Below are 20,504 nucleotides of genomic sequence, written 5' to 3'. Positions count from 1 at the left end.
TTATCCCATGGACATCAGCTGTTTCCCCCCCTGGTGCCTCATTTACAATAACCACATCACCATTCTCATCATCAAGTTCCTCCACAGCGCCAGCTACATCATCAATAGCCTCCTCCCGAGCCACCTCTTCCCATACAGTGATGGGAAGGTCAGGCTTGACAACCACCAACACCCTTGGACTCGCCTTGGGGATTTGTGATAATTTCTCTTTAGAAGGCAGAGTTGTTTGCTGTTTTGTTGCTGACAGCATAACTCTCTTCAATTTTTGTAGGGAGGGGAGGAGGAGGAGGGCTAAGATCCTTGAGTGAAGATGGACCACTAGTCATGAACACGGGCCAGGGCCTAAACCGTTCCTTGCCACTACGTGTCATAAATGGCATATTGCCAACTTTACGTTTCTCCTCAGATGATTTTAAGTTTCTCTTTTTGCTTTTTTTTTGAGAACTTGGGCTTTTTGGATTTTACATGCCCTGTACTAGGAGATTGGGCATCGGGCTTGGAAGACGACGTTGATGGCATTTCATCGTCTATGTCATGACTAGTGGCAGCAGCTTCAGCATTAGGAGGAAGTGGGTCTTGATCTTTCCCTACTTTATCCTCCAAATTTTTGCTCTCCATTATATGTAGCACAAGATACTGCAGAATGTGTGAACTTGGTAATATTGCAGTACCAATGGGCTTATACTGCAGGATTGGTTTGGAAAATTTTGTTGTAATTAAATTTTTTTAAAATTATTTTTTTGTATTTTTTTTTAAAACTTTTTTTACATTTTTTAAACACTTGGGAATATTGGGGAAATAACTATGCCCTTAGAAGCACAGAGCACAGGACACAGGACCACTGGACTGAACAGGACACAGCACACAGGACCCAGCAGCACCACTGAACTCAAAATTGACAGAGCACAGCACACAGCACCATTGGACTGATACTGCAGAATGTGTGAACTTTGTAATATTGCAGCAGTACCACTGGACTTTTACTGCTGAATGTGTGAACTTGGTAATATTGCAGTACCAATGGGCTTATACTGCAGGATTGGTTTGGCAAATTTTGTTGTAATTAAAAAAAAATTAAATTAGTTTTTTGAATATTTTTTTTATTAACTTTTTTTAAATTTTTTAAACACTTGGGAATATTGGGGAAATAACTATGCCCTTAGAAGCACAGAGCACGGGACACAGGACCACTGGACTGAACAGGACACAGCACACAGGACCCAGCAGCACCACTGAACTCAAAATTGACAGAGCACAGCACACAGCACCACTGGACTGATACTGCAGAACACAGCACAGCACAGCACAGAACTAAACAGCACAGCACGAGATCTACCAGAACAGAGGACCACCTAACACACCCTCCCTCTACCCTGATCAATGCCCGAGTGAAGATGGCGGCGACTAGCGGGGAATTTATAGGATCCGAGTATCGCGAGATCCGACAACGGGATTATGACTCGGAGCCTCGCTTTCAAGTTTTCATTTGGCGCCAATACCCGGATCTGTTTCGGATCCGACTCGGATCGGCAACGTTCGGGTGGGCTCGGATTCAGGAAATCCGAGTGCGCTCATCTCTACTTTTCATACTGAATGCTGTTTTTCAGCAACTGGTGGCCCAACAACGAAACCATTCATTTTCTAGACATATTAATAGACCTCATAGATCTCATTTAGAGCCCGGGTATAGAAATGGAGGTGAACAAATGAGGTCAGGTCCCCAATATTTAAATAATATTTACAAAAGTATATTTGCTCAAATTTGAAAGGAGGTTAAAATATAAAAGTGGGCCTTCTGAACACTGATATGACTTTTCATTGTTTATACTTATTACTGTTTACGGTTGTTTTATCTACCAAGACCTCTTGTGTATTGTATATATTTTAAAACTTTAGTGTATCACAGTTTGCAATACACAAGTGACAATACACTCAAATTATTTTATTCATTATTAGAACATACCAATGCCATCAAACCTGAAAGTTTCAAGCATCCACATGTCACAGAGTATTGTTTTTTCACAGCACATGGAAGTACATTACATGACAAAAAATCTTAAATAATCCATGTTAACTGACATGATTGATATCAAATATCTAAATTAGGCATAATGTTGTAAATAAATCAATCTAATTAACAAAATGAATATAGCTTATTAATTTGATTTCAGTTTTCCATACCTGTACAATGCTTATTGTAGACAAATTGGCTTGTGTAGAATCAGGTCCAGCAGCAGAATCACCAGTGTCAATGAGATTATCTGTGGGGACATTCTGGACTGGTTTCAGATAGGCAATCTCATTCTGCTTTGAGTCGAGGGTCACACACACATCATATGAGAATGGAAAAGGTAAACTTCCATCACTGATCTCAGAAGGACATCCCAGGGTGAACTGAGGATACACGTTTCTGCTTAGAGCTTCGAAAGATGTTGGAGTATTTGTTTTGTGGCATTTATAAATGATTGTAGCCAACACTATCACAATAAATAAAATAGAGATCAGGGCTATGGCTATTACTAGATAAAATGTTGTATTAGATGCCGTATCTGAATGACTAGGTTGGCGTTTTATCTCTGGTTCAAATTGTTGAAAGTTTTCAGCCACAACCAAGTTCAAAGTGACTGTAGCTGACAGAGAGGGGACTCCATTATCCTTCACCAGAACCACAATTTTTTGCCTCAAAGACTCTGTGTCTGGAAGGTCTCGTCCGATTCTGATTTCACCAGTTTGTTGGCCAATGGTAAACAAAGACGGATCCGGAACTTGGAGTAAGTGATAGGAGAGCCAGGCATTGTGTCCAGAGTCAGCATCCACAGCAATCACTTTGGTCACTAGGTAACCTTTCTCAGCAGAGTGAGGAATAAACTCAAATAATGCTGATCCCTCTGTGTCTGGTGATGGGTAGAGAATCTTAGGAGCATTATCATTCTTATCAATGATACATATCCTCACTGTGACGTTACTGCTTAGAGGAGGAGATCCGCTGTCTTTAGCCATCACCTGGAACTGAAATTCCCTCAACTGTTCATAATCAAATGACCTCTGAGCATAAATAACCCCGGTCATGGAGTTTATGGAGATGAATGATGAGACTGGAATATTATCAATATTTGTGTTAACAATAGAATATACAATCTGAGCATTTTCTTTGTCATCTGGGTCTGATGCATGGACACTATGTACTGAGGTTCCTGCAGGGGTGTGTTCTGGAATGTAGGACACATAAATTGATTTATCAAAGACCGGTGGATTGTCATTCACATCAGAAATGGTTATATATATCATTTTCTTAGTTACCATTGGAGGAGAGCCTTCATCTTCAGCTATAATAGTTATGTTATAAGTAGAATTTGTTTCTCTGTCCAGAGGACCAGCAGTTTCAAGCTTGTAATAATTATTAGATGATGGTATTAATTTAAGTGCTGCCGTATTTGTTATCCGACAAGTCACCTCCCCATATTTTCCAGAATCTAAATCCTTAACACTAATTAATGCTACAAGAGTACCAGGTGCAGAATCCTCTGGAATTGGTGTAGATAGTGATGCAAGCATTATCTCTGGAGCATTGTCATTGACATCCACAATCTGTATCAATACAGTACATTGAGCCACTAAGCCACCACCATCTGCAGCTTCCACAGTCATCTCATAACTTTGTGTTGCTTCAAAGTCCAGTTCTCCTATTGTCTTAATGACTCCAGTTTCAGGATCCATAGAAAAGACTTGACGTGCATTTTTAGGAATGTGACTAAATGAATATGTGATTTCTGCATAGGAACCTTCATCTTTATCACTAGCGTTTAGATGGAGAACTAGAAAACCAATTGGTAAATTCTCATTTAAATTGACCTTATAAGTTTCTTGACTGAAAACTGGATAATTATCATTAAAATCCTGAACCACAATCTTGATCATAGCAGTTCCAGTTTTCACAGGTTTCCCTCCGTCAAAAGCTGTTAAAATTAATTCATATTTTTGTTGTTTTTCACGATCTAGAGGCTGCAGTAAAAGTAGTTCTGGATATTTCTTTCCAGACTCAGATTTTTCTACCAATGTGAAATGTGGATTGGGACTAAGATTATACGTCTTTAAAGAATTAGTCCCTATGTCTGGATCTTGTGCATTTCCCAGAACAAATCGTGCTCCCGGTAAAGCATATTCACTCATTTCTACATTAAAGGTATCCTTAGAAAAATGTGGTGAGTTATCATTTATATCCTGAATTTCAACTTTAACAGAATAAACATTTACAGGATTTTCAGCCAAAATTTCAAGATCCAGAAAACATTTCTGCTCTGATCCACATATTTCTTCCCTGTCTATCCTGTCACTGACATATAAATTGCCATTTTCTAAACTGATGTTGAAATAATTCCTATTCTGAGAAACAATCCTTAATTTTCTTGTGTTCAGTTCATTGCTGTTCAATCCCAAATCCTCTGCAACATTCCCTATTATAAAATTTAACTTCATCTCCTCTAGAATTGAGTAATGAAACTGATTGGAAGCAGCCACAGAATAGAAATAAAAATAGAAAAATATTACTTGCCATGCCATGTCCTCTGTATAATATGCTGAATAGCTGTCACTGTTTCTATAATATCCAGATAAAGCTGAAACTGATGGTTGTTATCCTCAGTGTTAGAGAAGGGTGAAACATCACCTTGTGTTTCTTGTTGATCTGCAATGTCTGAGTATTAAAATAATCACTAGATCCACACACTGTAATATCAGCTTCTCTACCTTGTTAGGCAACAGCACCACCATGAGGGTCAATTTAGAAACTACAGTCTCACTACACAATTTATATTTTCAAAAATATATTTGTTTTAAAAGTATTTCTTCAATAGAAAACTGTAATAATCAATTACTGTTAGTTATATATTTAATTGCTAGTCACAAACTATAAAATATACCAGATTTGACTTGTTTTTACTTTGTACATAAAGCATTTAAAAGACATTGGAACAGAATTATGCATTGCAAGTTTAGGAACTTCAATCTAACACCACAATTTATATTTTTGAAAACATATTTGTTTCAAAAGTTTTTCTTCAATAGAAAATTATGATTTTCAATTACTGTTAAGTATATATTTAATTGTAATTGAAACAGTATGAAATATATTAGGTTTGTCGTTTTTTTTATTATTATAAAATGCATTTAAAAGTCATCTCAATGGAATGATGCATTGCAAGTTTGCATCTGTTTCTTGTGTACATACAATACCGATAGATAGACAAATAATTTAGAAAAGTGCAAAATGTGCTAATTACACCATTTGCTCTCCTCTGATTTATTTAGCTATTGAACTAGATCATTTACACTATGACAAGTCACTTGCCACTTAATCTTCACTTATAGAAACCATCCTACCCTGCCTGACCAGACTGTCCACCAACCTTCAAAACCAGCTATTGACCATAAGCAAATCAATCCCCATCTGATACTGCTCCCTCTGTATGTTGTACCAGCTCCAGGCCTTACCCATCCCTGTCCCATAAGTTCCATTGTCTCAGCATTGTCCTCTCCCTCTAGACTTTAAGCTCTCACAAGCAGGGCTCTCTCTACCTTTTGTAGCAGGTTTTTCAACCTCATTGGTACTTATTTAACAAACAGAATAAGAGAATGGGCAAAATACATTTCTACCTTTATACAAATTAAGAACAGTTAATGAGACTATTTTCAACATGCAGAAAATATGGCACTGTGCAGTTATATGCACGTATAATATTATTAGTAGTAGTATCATTATTACTTGTATAGAGCCATTTCAGTGCTTTGCAGAGAATATTGAATCATTCACATAAATCCCTGTCCCACTGGAGCTTACAATCTAAATTCCTTACCACATGCAGACACTAGGGTCCATTTAGTAAGAAGTTGATAAACCTATTAGTATGTATTTCGGACTGCTGGAGTAAACCTTAGCACCTGGAGGAAACCCGTGCAAACACGGGGAGAACATGTACACAGTACACAGATAGGATAGTGAACTCATGACTCTAGCACTGTCAGACAGCAATGCTTACCACTGTGCCACCGTGCTGTCATACAGAAAAAAATATACTAATAATTACATCTGACATACAAAGCAGAAGTGTGATGTGCAGGTTACCAAATAGACAGAATAAGAACAAATGCTGAGCGTATCATCCAGCATACAGGACAAAAGAAAGGACAGACATATGGGTAGTGCCAAACCATATATATTGTAGAATATAAACTTTCAGGGACAAATCTTCAGTATCTGAAAATTACAGTTGGGAAATTATCTTTACACACATACTATGGTGACCTGATGTTGCCACGACCGGGAGCTGAGCCTCAGATTATCTAGGTACAGTTCAAAATTATCTTTCACCTTCTCAGTTGCCAGAAGTATCTAATGTCAGCAAGTCTATCTAAAAGCTTCATTGGCAATTTCTACAGTTTCCGTAAATGAAATGTAAGTGAAAGATGAAGAATAAGTTGAAACTTTAAATATTTTTGTCTGAGGTTTCCCTAAGGCTCAGACATGGTGCTGCATTGTTGGCGTTATTCACACTGCATTCCCTGTGGGTATGTATACACAGACATCATATAACATTCAGCTCAGTAGGGAAAGGGCCAATTGTAAAGCGCTACGAAATTTGCTGGCACTATATAAATAAATGTTGATGATGATGATACATGTCCTGATCATACCTAGTGTGACACCATTGTCCTATTATGTAAAATGCTGTGTAAATATGTAACGGATGCAGATTACTCTTACACGACTTGCACTCTCTATGACATGCTTGGATGAGATGACTGAGGAAGAGGGTCCATCAAATATATAAATAGTGATTGAAACATGTATAAAAGAAAGCTGAAACACAAGTGATTTACTTAGACTTTGACATAGTAGAATCTAACATATTTGATTACATTAAGATTGTCATCACTTTTCATATTGGAAGCTATTTTTCAGCAATTGGTGGACCAAGAACTAAATAATTAAATTGCTAGACACAGTGCTAGACCTCACAGCTGTGCTTTACATACTGGGTAAAGAGTTCGCAGCGACCAATAGAACTCAGGTCCCCCACTTCTTAAGTAATATTTATAAAATAATATTTGATGTCCGGTCCTCTAAATATATTAATTATAAAAGTCATATGTGAAAAGCGGATAAAATATAAAAGTGTGCCTTATGAACTCCGACATCACTATTCATCCTTTATACTGTTTAAAGGTGTTGTTACCTACAAAGATCTGTAATATATTGTATATATTTTTAAAACTTTAATGTACACAAGTGACAATAGACTCAAATCTACTGATGTTTTAATTTGTGGAACACAGCAATGCCATCAACTATGATGGTTTGAAGCATCCATGTGTCACATAGTACTGTTATCCTTTTAAACAGCAGACAGAACAGATATTTCATTGATACAAATAGCTAAACAATGGTTAATACTTATTTGGATTTTAGAAGTATCCATCCAAAGATTTGGAAAAAGAATATTCCAAAAGCCAGTTTCTTAGGGTGAGGAGAAACTGTACCACTATAGAAACAGACTATATAAATGAAGAAAGCATTCCTAAGACAAGGGGAACCAGAGGACCTTTTAGATTGTGCTATGACGGAGTCTTTGAATATAAACAGAGAATCACTATTGGTAGGCAAGAAGAATAACACAGACACACTGAGAGGGGCTGAAAGCCTTAGTAAAGAGGCACAGGACTCTAATAAAGATGTAATTAGTGAGAAAGACTTACTGAGGAAGAAAAACAAAGACAGATCACTATCATTCATTTCTCAGTGTAATCACTATTTAAAACAAATTAGAAACATAATTGAAAAATTTTTTAGAATTTTGAAACTGGATAAAAGTTTAACCCCATTTTTGAATGAAAAATCAGAAATTATCTTTAGAAAATCAAATAACCCGCGGAATAAATTGGCACATAGTCATTTTATAAGAAAAGGAGTAAAGTCTGATATGTCTCTAAAAAATTAGGTATAGGCTGACTATCTAATAGACCTAAAAGTATTTATAAGTGTGGGGGAAAAATAGGTGTTTGACATGTCATTATACACCCTAGAGAAGTACGCATTTTAATTTATATGTAACAAAAGAAAACTTCAAAATAAAATCTTTTGTACATTGTAGTTCCATGTTCGCAATCTATTTTATTGACTGTGGATGAGGATTATTTGGTAGAACCACATGACAATTGCGGGTTTGGTTCTACGAATATAGACGTATGTATTTTGGGAAGTCCGGACTCATTGGAAATAGGAGCAAAACAAATAACTAGAACAAATAAAAGTAACTAAAATAAAGGTTTATAGATACATGACACTTTGTAGACATGAGGCATTCTGGATTTTTATATTACACCCTAGAGAAGTACTCATTTTAATTTATATGTAACAAAAGAAAACTTCGAAATAAAATCTTTTGTACATTGTAGTTCCATGTTCGCAATCTATTTTATTGACTGTGGATGAGGATTATTTGGTAGAACCACATGACAATTGCGGGTTTGGTTCTACGAATATAGACGTATGTATTTTGGGAAGTCCGGACTCATTGAAAATAGGAGCAAAACAAATAACTAGAATAAATAAAAGTAACTAAAATAAAGGATTATAGATACATGACACTTTGTAGACATGAGGCATTCTGGATTTTTATATTAAAGCCACTAGCCCCTCAGGTATAAATGACACTATAGAGCAAAATATATAATTAATTAACTTGTGTATTCTGCATTGTTATGCGTTGATTCTTTTGGTTCTTAGGACTATAAATTGTATTTGAGTCTTGAAGTAATTAAAATACATAATTATAATTTTAATTCTTATTTTTATTCTATTATTTTATTTGTTTGTAATTTTTATATATTATTATAATATACCATATTGTTGTCTTTGTTTGGTATATATAAACAAATAAGTTTTATATTACTATTATATTATTATATATGAATATATGAATTTATTTTGCAGAATAAGTATTATTGTAATTGAATTTGGATAGCTCTTGATAAACAGTTGAACTTGTGATTGAGATAATACAGGGTTATTTAATATGGACATTAGGGGGTAAATGTATAAAGCTGAGAGTTTTCCGGCAGGTTTGAAACAGCAATCAGATTCTAGCTATCATTTATTTAGTACACTCTGCAAAATGATAGCTAGAATCTGATTGGTTGCTATAGGCAACATCTCCAAATTTCAAAATAAAGGACTGGGAGCCCCACCACAGTCTGGTAAGGAGGGTGCAATTTCGGATTGTAACCAACATTTACTTTTATGAAAATATATTTACGATATTAACTTAACTTAAATTCTGATTGTATGAAAATGAATCGGTACAAACTACCTTTGTGGAAGCTCCTACTGTGAGGTATCATATTATCTCCATGACTACATCCGATCCTGTGTGGTATCAATACTGCAGTAACAGAATAAAGGACTGGGGGCCCCACCACAGACCGGTAAGACCGCTGTGATTCTGGATTGTAAAAAACATTTACTTTTATGAAAATATATTTACGATATTAACTTAACTTAAAAAATATTCATAAAGCATTTGTGTTTGTACTTTGGATCATCTTAAACAGACTGGTTCTGTGTTATTCAATTTGGAGAGCACTGATAAAAAGAAAGCAGCAAATTTCTGCTGTATTATCTAACACAGATCCTCATGAAAAATAAGTGTCACCATATGGAGAAGATCACTTTTATTGTTGTGTCTTTTGTGGCCGGTCTGCACTTTAGATGCATGATTAAACATTTGTTTTTACAAACAAGCTAATTGAAGAGGTCTGATTAATTTTAGAGAATTGTTCAAACCTCTTAAATTTATTTTTTAACTATTTTAATGTTGTTATATTGTGTTTTATATGTTATAAATAAAATGTTATTTTAGACATATGAGGATAAGTAAATAGCGCTTTAATTAATACATTTGTTTTTAAACAATACATGTTAACTCACATGATTGATATTAAATATATTAATTAGGCATAATGCTGCAATTACCTCCACCTAAGCAAAAATAGAAGAGCTTATTAATTTAATTCTAATTTTTCATACCTGTACAATGCTCCTTGTAGACATATTGGCTTGTGTAGAATCAGTTCCAGCAGCAGAATCACCAGTGTCAATGAGATTGTCTGTGGGGACGTTCTGGACTGGTTTCAGATAGGCAATCTCATTCTGCTTTGAGTCGAGGGTCACACACACATCATATGAGAATGGAAAAGGTAAACTTCCATCACTAATCTCAGAAGGACATCCCAGGGTGAACTGAGGATACACGTTTCTGCTTAGAGCTTCGAAAGATGTTGGAGTATTTGTTTTATGGCATTTATAAATGATTGTAACCAACACTGTCACAATAAATAAAATAGAAATCAGGGCTATGGCTATTACTAGATAAAATGTTGAATTAGATGGCGTATCTGAATGACTAGGTTGGCGCCTTATCTCTGGTTCAAATTGTTGAAAGGTTTCAGCCACAACCAAGTTCAAAGTGACTGTAGCCGACAGAGAGGGGACTCCATTATCCTTTACCAGAACCACAATTTTTTGCCTCAAAGACTCTGTGTCTGGAAGGTCTCGTCCTATTCTGATTTCACCAGTGTATTGGCCAATGGTAAATAAAGACGGATCCGGAACTTGGAGTAAGTGATAGGAGAGCCAGGCATTGTGTCCAGAGTCAGCATCCACAGCAATCACTTTGGTCACTAGGTAACCTTTCTCAGCAGAGTGAGGAATAAACTCAAATAATGCTGATCCCTCTGTGTCTGGTGATGGGTAGAGAATCTTAGGAGCATTATCATTCTTATCAATGATACATATCCTCACTGTGACGTTACTGATTAGAGGAGGAGATCCGCTGTCTTTAGCCATCACCTGGAACTGAAATTCCTGCAACTGTTCATAATCAAATGACCTCTGAGCATAAATAACCCCGGTCATGGAGTTTATGGAGATGAATGATGAGACTGGAATGTTATCAATATTTGTGTTAACAATAGAATATACAATCTGAGCATTTTCTTTGTCATCTGGGTCTGATGCATGGACACTATGTACTGAAGTTCCTGCAGGGGTGTGTTCTGGAATGTAGGACACATAAATTGGTTTATTAAAGACCGGTGGATTATCATTCACATCAGAAATGGTTATATGTATTATTTTCTTAGTTACCATTGGAGGAGAGCCTTCATCTTCAGCTATAATAGTTATGTTATAAGTAGAATTTGTTTCTCTGTCCAGAGGACCAGCAGTTTCAAGCTTGTAATAATTATTAGATGATGGTATTAATTTAAATGCTGCCGTTTCTGTTATCCGACAAGTCACCTCCCCATATTTCCCAGAATCCAAATCCTTAACATGAACTAATGCTACAAGAGTACCAGGTGCAGAATCCTCTGGAATTGGTGTAGATAGTGATGCAAGCATTATCTCTGGAGCATTGTCATTGACATCCACAATCTGTATCAATACAGTACATTGAGCCACTAAGCCACCACCATCTGCAGCTTCCACAGTCATCTTGTAACTTTGTGTTGCTTCAAAGTCCAGTTCTCCTATTGTCTTAATGACTCCAGTTTCTGGATCCATAGTGAAGACTTGACGTGCATTTTCAGGAATCTGACTAAACGAATATGTGATTTCTGCATAGGAACCTTCATCTTTATCACTAGCGTTTAGATAGAGAACTCGAGAACCAATTGGTAAATTCTCATTTAAGATGACTTTATACGTTTTTTGACTGAACACTGGATAATTATCATTTGCATCTTGAACCACAATCTTAATTTCAGCAGTTCCAGTTTTCACAGGTTTCCCTCCATCAAAAGCAGTTAAAATTAGTTCATATTTTTGTTGCTTTTCACGATCTAGAGGCTGCACTAAAAGTAGTTCTGGATATTCCATTCCAGACTCAGGTTTCTCAACCAATGTGAAAATTGGATTGGGACTAAGATTATACGCCTGTAAAGAATTAGTCCCTATGTCTGGATCTTGTGCATTTCCCAGAACAAATCGTGCTCCCGCTGAAGCAGATTCACTTATTCTTATATTAAAAGTATCCTTAGAAAAATGTGGTGAGTTATCATTTATATCCTGAATTTCAACTTTAATAGAATAAACATTTACAGGATTTGCAGCCAAAATTTCAAGATCCAGAAAACATTCCTGCTCTGATCCACATATTTCTTCCCTGTCTATCCTGTCACTGACATATAAATTGCCATTTTCTAAACTGATGTTAAAATAATTTCTGTTGTCATGAGACACAATCCTTAATTTTCTCATGTTCATTTCATTACTGTTCAATCCCAAATCCTCTGCAACATTCCCTATTATAGAATGTAACTTCATCTCCTCTAGAATTGAGTAATGAAACTGATTGGAAGCAGCCACAGAATAGAAATAAAAATATAAAAATATTACTTGCCATGCCATGTTTTCTGTATAATATGCTGAATAGCTGTCACTGTTTCTTAAACATCCAAATAAAGCTGAAACTGATGGTTGATATCCTCAGTGCTAGAGAAGGGTGAAACATCACCTTGTTTCTTGTTGATCTGCAATGTCTGAGTATTAAAATAATCACTAAATCCACACACTGTAAAGTCAGCTTCTCTACCTTGTTAGGCAACAGCACCACCATGAGGGTTAATTTGGGAACTGCAATCTAACTCTGCAACTTTTATCTTGAAAAATAAATTTGTTTCAGAACTAGTTTTTCACTAGAAAAATGTCATTTTCAATTGCACTTAGTTATCTGTATATATTTCATCTTAATTCAAAAAGTATACAATACACCAAGTTTATCTTGTTTTTACTTATAAAATGCATTTAAAAGACATTTCACTGGAATGATGCATTGCAAGATTGCATCAGTTTCTTGTGTACATATAATATCGAAAAAATGATAATTAATTCAGAAAAGTGCAAATGGTGCTTCATGCATCTTATGCACCTCTCTGATTTATCTATCTAGAGAACATAGATAATTTATTATACGCCATGACTGCTCCATTTTTTGCCAACTCCTGTACTATTAGCTCCTTTTGGCTCAGTATTTGTCTCTCCCCAGAGCCAGAAGGAAGGGGGGTACCGGGGGCATGTCCCCCAAGCCCCCCTCTCTCAGGGGGCCCCCCGGCGGCTGTCCTGCTGTCGGAGACAGTTTTTAGTCTCATGCATTTTTAAATCTTTATACCGAAGAAGAACAGATAATAAGAGTGTTTTAACATACAGAAAATATGGCACTGTGCAGTTATATGCACACACATATTATTATTATCATTATTTTTATACCGCCACTGCAGCGCCTTCCAGCAAATATTGAATCATTCACATCAGTGCCTGTTCCATTGGAGCTTACAGTCTAAATTCCCTACATATACACTAAGGTCCATTTAGTCAGAAGTGAACTAACCACCAATATGTTTTTGTACTGTACCTGGAGGTCAATGTGCCAGCATGCTGCTGTATAGATGAACATATACTAATAATCACATCCGGCATAAGGAGCAGAGGTGTGATATGTAAATTTATATTAATACAAAATAAGAACATATATGAGAATTACATCCAGCACACAGAACAAGAGTTGCTTAGTGGCAAAACTAAGGAAATGTTCTAGTATAAGGACTTCCAGGAACAAATCTTTAGCATGTGGAAATTATGGACAATTGGCAAGTGTTCTTTACATACATACTATGGTGACCTGATGGTGCCACGACTGACCAGGATCTGAGCCTTACACTATCTGGAAACAGTCCACAAATATCTTCCACCTGCTTAGTTAACAGAAGTATCTAAGGTCAGCAGGTCTATCTGATATATTTATTTTTAAAAAATTTGTTCCACTCTATAACACAATCCACCGCAACTCTCTTCAACTGCTTCAGTGGAGAGTTGTTCAGTTTCCATCAATTACATTTAGTAAATTGAAAGATAATAAATAATTTTAGATAGTAAAAATTTTCTAAGGTTTCCCTATGGCCCGGAAATGATACTGTGTTGTTGACTTTATTCACACTGCATTCCCTGTGAGTATGTAACATAGTAACATATGTCGAAGTCAGCAAATTGGATAAAGTCATTTCAATTAAAGTCGGGCAAACTTGGTTGTCTTTGTCTGAAAAGATGCGTACGGTACGCTACGGCGTGAAAGGGCGTACGCATCCACTACACGTGGCAGCAACAGTAATTGGTCTTTTACCATACATTCGCACAAATACTCATACTTATAAAATAGTACACATTAATGGTAGTTGCAACACATAGTCAGTTATGTCGAAATATAGTAGTATTTATATGTTATATTAGAGTTACATGCATATTAGTGAAACATACGGAACAGGTTGAAGGAATCATATCATGAGTGGTATCATAATAAACCTCTTAACATTTCCTACTGTTTGGTTCACTCTGCGAAGGAATCGCAGAGTGCATACACAAGTTATGAATGATAGGGAATTATGAAGTACTTAAGACTAAGGAATCTTGGCGGGAAGAGCCGAGCATACCCCCTGGAGAGGTGACCCCCTCCTTTGGATTACTTAGGATGAACTAGCCAATGATTGACAACCCCTTGGACCTTCCTGAGACCTGGACCAATAGATGCAAGCTATACCATCTTCATTGTATTACTGTATTTCTGTGTGTATATAAGCAGCAGCTTCACATCTAGTGTTCAGACATCTTGTCCCCAGACTTCAGGATTGAATGACTGCACACTGGATCCAGAGCGCCTGCGATAAGTAACGGCTGTATTTATTATCACTTCGCTTGAACATATTATACTACTTATTACGAATAAATCTTTGTGCGTTGGAAACACAAATCGAGGTTCGACAATCGTTATTGGTTAGCGACAATACGCACTTAACACATACATAGTAACATAGTTGATGAGGTTTAAAAAAGACACCAGTCCATCAAGTTCGACTTATTTTGGATCACCTGCAATCCCTCTCTTATATTTGAAATTGATGAAGATAAAGTAATCGGCTGGATCCACTACTATCCTTCATTTTATTTAACGGTTGTAACCTTGAATACCCTTTTTCCGCTAAAAATTTGTCTAAACTTTTTTGGAACATATCAACTTGAATCTGCCATCACAACCTTCCCTGGCAGTGAATTTCATATCTTGGCTGCCCTTACTGTAAAAAACCCCATTTCATTGCTGGTTGTGAAACTTCCTCTTCACCAACCTTAGGGGGTAACCACGTGTCCTGTGTACAGTCCTTGGGGTAAAAAGTTCCCATGAAAGATCTCTGTATTGACCTTTAATGTATTTGTACATAGAAATCATATAACCTCTTAACTTTTCATCATAACCTAATAACTCCATACCCTTTATCAATTTTGTTGCCTCTCTCTGAACCCTTTTTAGTTCCAAAATGTCTTTTTTAAAGAGTAGTGCCCAGAACTGTACTCCGCATTCAAGATGAGGTCTTAGTAACGATTTATAGTGTGGCAAAATTACACCTGCTTCCCTTGCATCTATGCCCCTTTTTATGCATGCCATTACTTTATTGGTCCTTGCAGCTGCTGCTTGACATTGAGCACTATTGCTAAGTCTACAGTCTTTGAGCACTCCCAAATCATTTTCCATTTTAGATTCATCATCATCATCAGTTATTTATATAGCGCCACTAATACCGCAGCGCTGTACAGAGAACTCCTTCACATTTGTCCCTGTCCATTGGAGCTTACAGTCTAAATTCCCTAACATACACACACACAGACACAGAGAGAGAGAGACTAGAGTTAATTTAGATAGCAGCCAATTAACCTACCAGTATGTTTTTGGAGTGTGGGAGGAAACCGGAGCACCCGGAGGAAACCCAAGCAAACACAGGGAGAACATACAAACTCCCCTATATTAATCCTAGATAGATTAATTATTTATTAATCTATTAATTATAGATTGCTTGCTTGTTTTTGATTCCTACATGCATATCCTTACATTTATTTATGTTAAACCTCATATTTTATTTAGCAGCCCAATCCTCCAGTTTATTTAAGTCTCTATGTAGAGAAAATACATTGTACACTTATTTAATACCTTACAGGGTTTAATGTCATCTGCCAAAAATGGAATCTTTGCTCTCTAAACCATCACCAAGGTCACCAATAAATATATTTAAAAGGAGTGGCACCAAGCAGACGTCATATAACATTCAGCTCATTAGTAAAATTGCTACATGTTTCTATCATATTTAGAGTGGCAAAATTTACCTATTATTCAAAATTATGTGTAAATATGTAACAGATGCAGATTACTCTTACACGACTTGCGCCCTCTATGACATGTAAGGATGAGATGAGTGAGGAGAAGGGTCCATCAAAAATAAAAGTGGTGGTTGAAACATATATAAAGGAAAGTAAACAAAGCTGAAATACAAGTGATTTACTTAGAATGTGACAAAGAAGAATCTAATATACTTGACTAACAATAAGATTGTCATCGCTTTTCATACTGAAAGCTGCTTTTCAGCAATTCGTGGACCAAGAACTAAATCATTCAATTGCTAGACACAGTGCTAGACCTCACAGCTGTCCTTTACAGACAGGGTATAGAGATGGGTGTGAACAATGGAGCTCAGGTCCCCCATTTTAACTAATATTTAGAAAAGTATATTTCCTATCTGGTCCTCTACATATATTGATTATAAAAGTCCAATGTGGGTAAAATATAAAAGTGTATCTTCTGAAGTCCGACATCACTATTCATTGTTTATACTTATTATTGTTGATCTCTAATATATTGTGTATATTTTTAAAAGTTTATTGTATCACAGTCTGCAATGCACAACTGTCAATACACTCAAATGTAATGATTTTTATTCATTTTTAGAACATAGCAAAGCCAACAAATCTGAAGGATTCAAATATCCACATGTCACAAAGTATTGTTATTGTTTAAATGGCACACAGAACGATTGATTCATATCTACAAATTGTTAAATAATCCATGTTAACTCACGGGATTGATATTTATTATATTAAATAGGCATAATGCTTCAAATACATTCATCTAAGTAACAAAATAGAAAAGCGTACTATTGTCTTTAGTTTTCCATACCTGTACAATGCTCCTTGTAGACATATTGGCTTGTGTAGAATCAGTTCCAGCAGCAGAATCACCAGTGTCAATGAGATTGTCTGTGGGGACATTCTGGACTGGTTTCAGATAGGCAATCTCATTCTGCTTTGAGTCGAGGGTCACACACACATCATATGAGAATGGAAAAGGTAAACTTCCATCACTGATCTCAGAAGGACATCCCAGGGTGAACTGAGGATACACGTTTCTGCTTCGAGCTTCGAAAGATGTTGGAGTATTTGTTTTGTGGCATTTATAAATGATTGTAACCAACACTATCACAATAAATAAAATAGAGATCAGGGCTATGGCTATTACTAGATAAAATGTTGTATTAGATGCCGTATCTGAATTACTAGGTTGGCGTCTTATCTCTGGTTCAAATTGTTGAAAGGTTTCAGCCACAACCAAGTTCAAACTGACTGTAGCTGACAGAGAGGGGACTCCATTATCCTTCACCAGAACCACAATTTTTTGCCTCAAAGACTCTGTGTCTGGAAGGTCTCGTCCTATTCTGATTTCACCTGTTTGTTGGCCAATGGTAAACAAAGACGGATCCGGAACCTGGAGTAAGTGATAGGAGAGCCAGGCATTGTGTCCAGAGTCAGCATCCACAGCAATCACTTTGGTCACTAGGTAACCTTTCTCAGCAGAGTGAGGAATAAACTCAAATAATGCTGATCCCTCAATGTCTGGTGATGGGTAGAGAATCTTAGGAGCATTATCATTCTTATCAATGATACATATCCTCACTGTGACGTTACTGCTTAGAGGAGGAGATCCGCTGTCTTTAGCCAACACCTGGAACTGAAATTCCCTCAACTGTTCATAATCAAATGACCTCTGAGCATAAATAATCCCGGAAATGGAGTTTATGGAGATGAATGATGAGACTGGAATGTTATCAATATTTGTGTTAACAATAGAATATACAATCTGAGCATTTTCTTTGTCATCTGGGTCTGATGCATGGACACTATGTACTGAGGTTCCTGCAGGGGTGTGCTCTGGAATGTAGGACACATAAATTGATTTATCAAAGACCGGTGGATTATCATTCACATCAGAAATGGTTATATATATCATTTTCTTAGTTACCATTGGCGGAGAGCCTTCATCTTCAGCTATAATAGTTATGTTATAAGTAGAATTTGTTTCTCTGTCTAGAGGACCAGCAGTTTCAAGCTTGTAATAATTATTAGATGATGGTATTAATTTAAGTGCTGCCGTATCTGTTATCCGACAAGTCACCTCACCATATTTCCCAGAATCCAAATCCTTAACATGAACTAATGCTACAAGAGTACCAGGTGCAGAATCCTCTGGAATTGGTGTAGATAGTGATGCAAGCATTATCTCTGGAGCATTGTCATTGACATCCACAATCTGTATCAATACAGTACATTGTGCCACTAAGCCACCACCATCTGCAGCTTCCACAGTCATCTCATAACTCTGTGTTGCTTCAAAGTCCAGTTCTCCTATTGTTTTAATGACTCCAGTTTCTGGATCCATAGTAAAGACTTGACGTGCATTTTCAGGAATGTGACTAAACGAATATGTGATTTCTGCATTGGAACCTTCATCTTTATCACTTGCGTTCAGATTAAGAACAAGAGAACCAATTTGTAAATTCTCATTTAAATTGACTTTATAAGTTTCTTGACTGAACACTGGATAATTATCATTAACATCCTGAACCAAAATCTTAATTACAGCAGTTCCAGTTTTCACAGGTTTCCCTCCGTCAAATGCAGTTAAAATTAGTTCATATTTTTGTTGTTTTTCACGATCTAAAGGCTGCACTAAAAGTAGTTCTGGATATTACTTTCCAGATTTTTCTACCAATGTGAAATGCGAATTTGAACTAAGATTATACATCTTTAAAGAATTAGTCCCTATGTCTGCATCTCGTGCATTTCCCAGAACAAATCGTGCTCCCGGTAAAGCATATTCACTCATTCCAACATTAAAAATATCCTTAGAAAAATGTGGTGAGTTATCATTTATATCCTGAATTTCAACTTTAACAGAATAAACATTTACAGGATTTTCAGCCAAAATTTCAAGATCCAGAAAACAGCTCTGCTCTGATCCACATATTTCTTCCCTGTCTATCCTGTCACTGACATATAAATTGCCATTTTCTAAACTGATGTTGAAATAATTTCTGTTGTCATGAGACACAATCCTTAATTTTCTCATGTTCAGTTCATTACTGTTCAATCCCAAATCCTCTGCAACATTCCCTATTATAAAATTTAACTTCATCTCCTCTAGAATTGAGTAATGAAACTGATTGGAAGCAGCCACAGAATAGAAATAAAAATAGAAAAATATTACTTGCCATGCCATGTCCTCTGTATAATATGCTGAATAGCTTCACTGTTTCCTAAACATCCAAATAAAGCTGAAACTGATGGTTGATATCCTCAGTGCAAGAGAAGGATTAAACATAACCTTGTTTCTTGTTGATCTGCAATGTCTTAGCATTAAAAGAATCACTAGATCCACACACTGTAAAGTCAGCTTCTCTACCTTGTTAGGCAACAGCACCACCATGAGGGTTAATTTGGGAACTGCAATCTAACTCTGCAACTTTTATCTTGAAAAATAAATTTGTTTCAAAACTAGTTTTTTACTAGAAAAATTTAATTTTCAATTACACTTAGATATCTTTATATATTTCATAGTAATTCAAAAAGCATACAATACACCAAGTTTGTCTTGTTTTTACTTATATAATGCATTTAAAAAACATTTCAATGGAATGATGCATTGCAAGATTGCATCAGTTTCTTGTGTACATATAATATCGAAAAGATGATAATTAATTCAGAAAAGTGCAAATGGTGCTTCATGCATCTTATGCACCTCTCTGATTTAACTATCTAGAGAACATAGAGAATTTATAATACGCCATGACTGCTCCATATTTTGCCCACTTCTGTTCTATTAGCTCCTTTTGTCTCAGTATTTCCCTCTCCCCAGAGCCAGAAGGAAGGGGGGTACCGGGGGCATGTGCCCTGAGCCCCCATCTCTCAGGGGGCCTCCCGGCACCTAAATCCCACTGTTGGAGACAGTTTTTAGTCTCATGCATTTTTAAATCTTTATACCAAAGAAGAACAAATAATAAGAATGTTTTAACATACAGAAAATATGGCACTGTGCAGTTATATGCACACATATTATTATTATTATTATTATTATTATTATCATTATTTTTATACCGCCACTGCAGCGCTTTCCATAAAATATTGAATCATTCACATCAGTGCCTGTTCCATTGGAGCTTACAGTCTAAATTCCCTACATATACACTAAGGTCCATTTAGTCAGAAGTGAACTAACCACCAATATGTTTTTGTACTGTACCTG

At 36.2% G+C, this 20,504-nt stretch overlaps 2 protein-coding genes across 3 annotated transcripts in view; both read right to left on the bottom strand.

The window, feature by feature from the left end:
• The window catches only part of LOC142152884 (protocadherin gamma-A4-like), a 445,481-nt gene that overhangs the window by 365,153 nt on the left and 59,824 nt on the right, over positions 1 to 20,504 (bottom strand). The window contains exon 1 of one of the 2 annotated variants that reach the window (XM_075209999.1): positions 10,082 to 10,218. The exons of the other annotated variant lie outside the window; for it this stretch is intronic. Within the exon in view, the coding sequence (XP_075066100.1) occupies positions 10,082 to 10,105 (24 nt within the window). The 5' untranslated portion in view covers positions 10,106 to 10,218. Of the gene's footprint in view, positions 1 to 10,081; positions 10,219 to 20,504 lie in introns of those variants that run through there. 2 annotated transcript variants of the gene reach the window in all.
• LOC142149593 (protocadherin gamma-B4-like) lies at positions 2,131 to 4,656 on the bottom strand. Its single transcript, XM_075204917.1, has one exon. It carries the CDS (start codon positions 4,558 to 4,560, stop codon positions 2,131 to 2,133), a length of 2,430 nt encoding a protein of 809 aa, XP_075061018.1. The 5' UTR covers positions 4,561 to 4,656.

Source organism: Mixophyes fleayi, chromosome 4 (assembly GCF_038048845.1).
Source record: "Mixophyes fleayi isolate aMixFle1 chromosome 4, aMixFle1.hap1, whole genome shotgun sequence".
Lineage (NCBI taxonomy): Eukaryota > Metazoa > Chordata > Amphibia > Anura > Limnodynastidae > Mixophyes > Mixophyes fleayi.
This window is presented reverse-complemented; position numbering and strand designations above follow the sequence as displayed.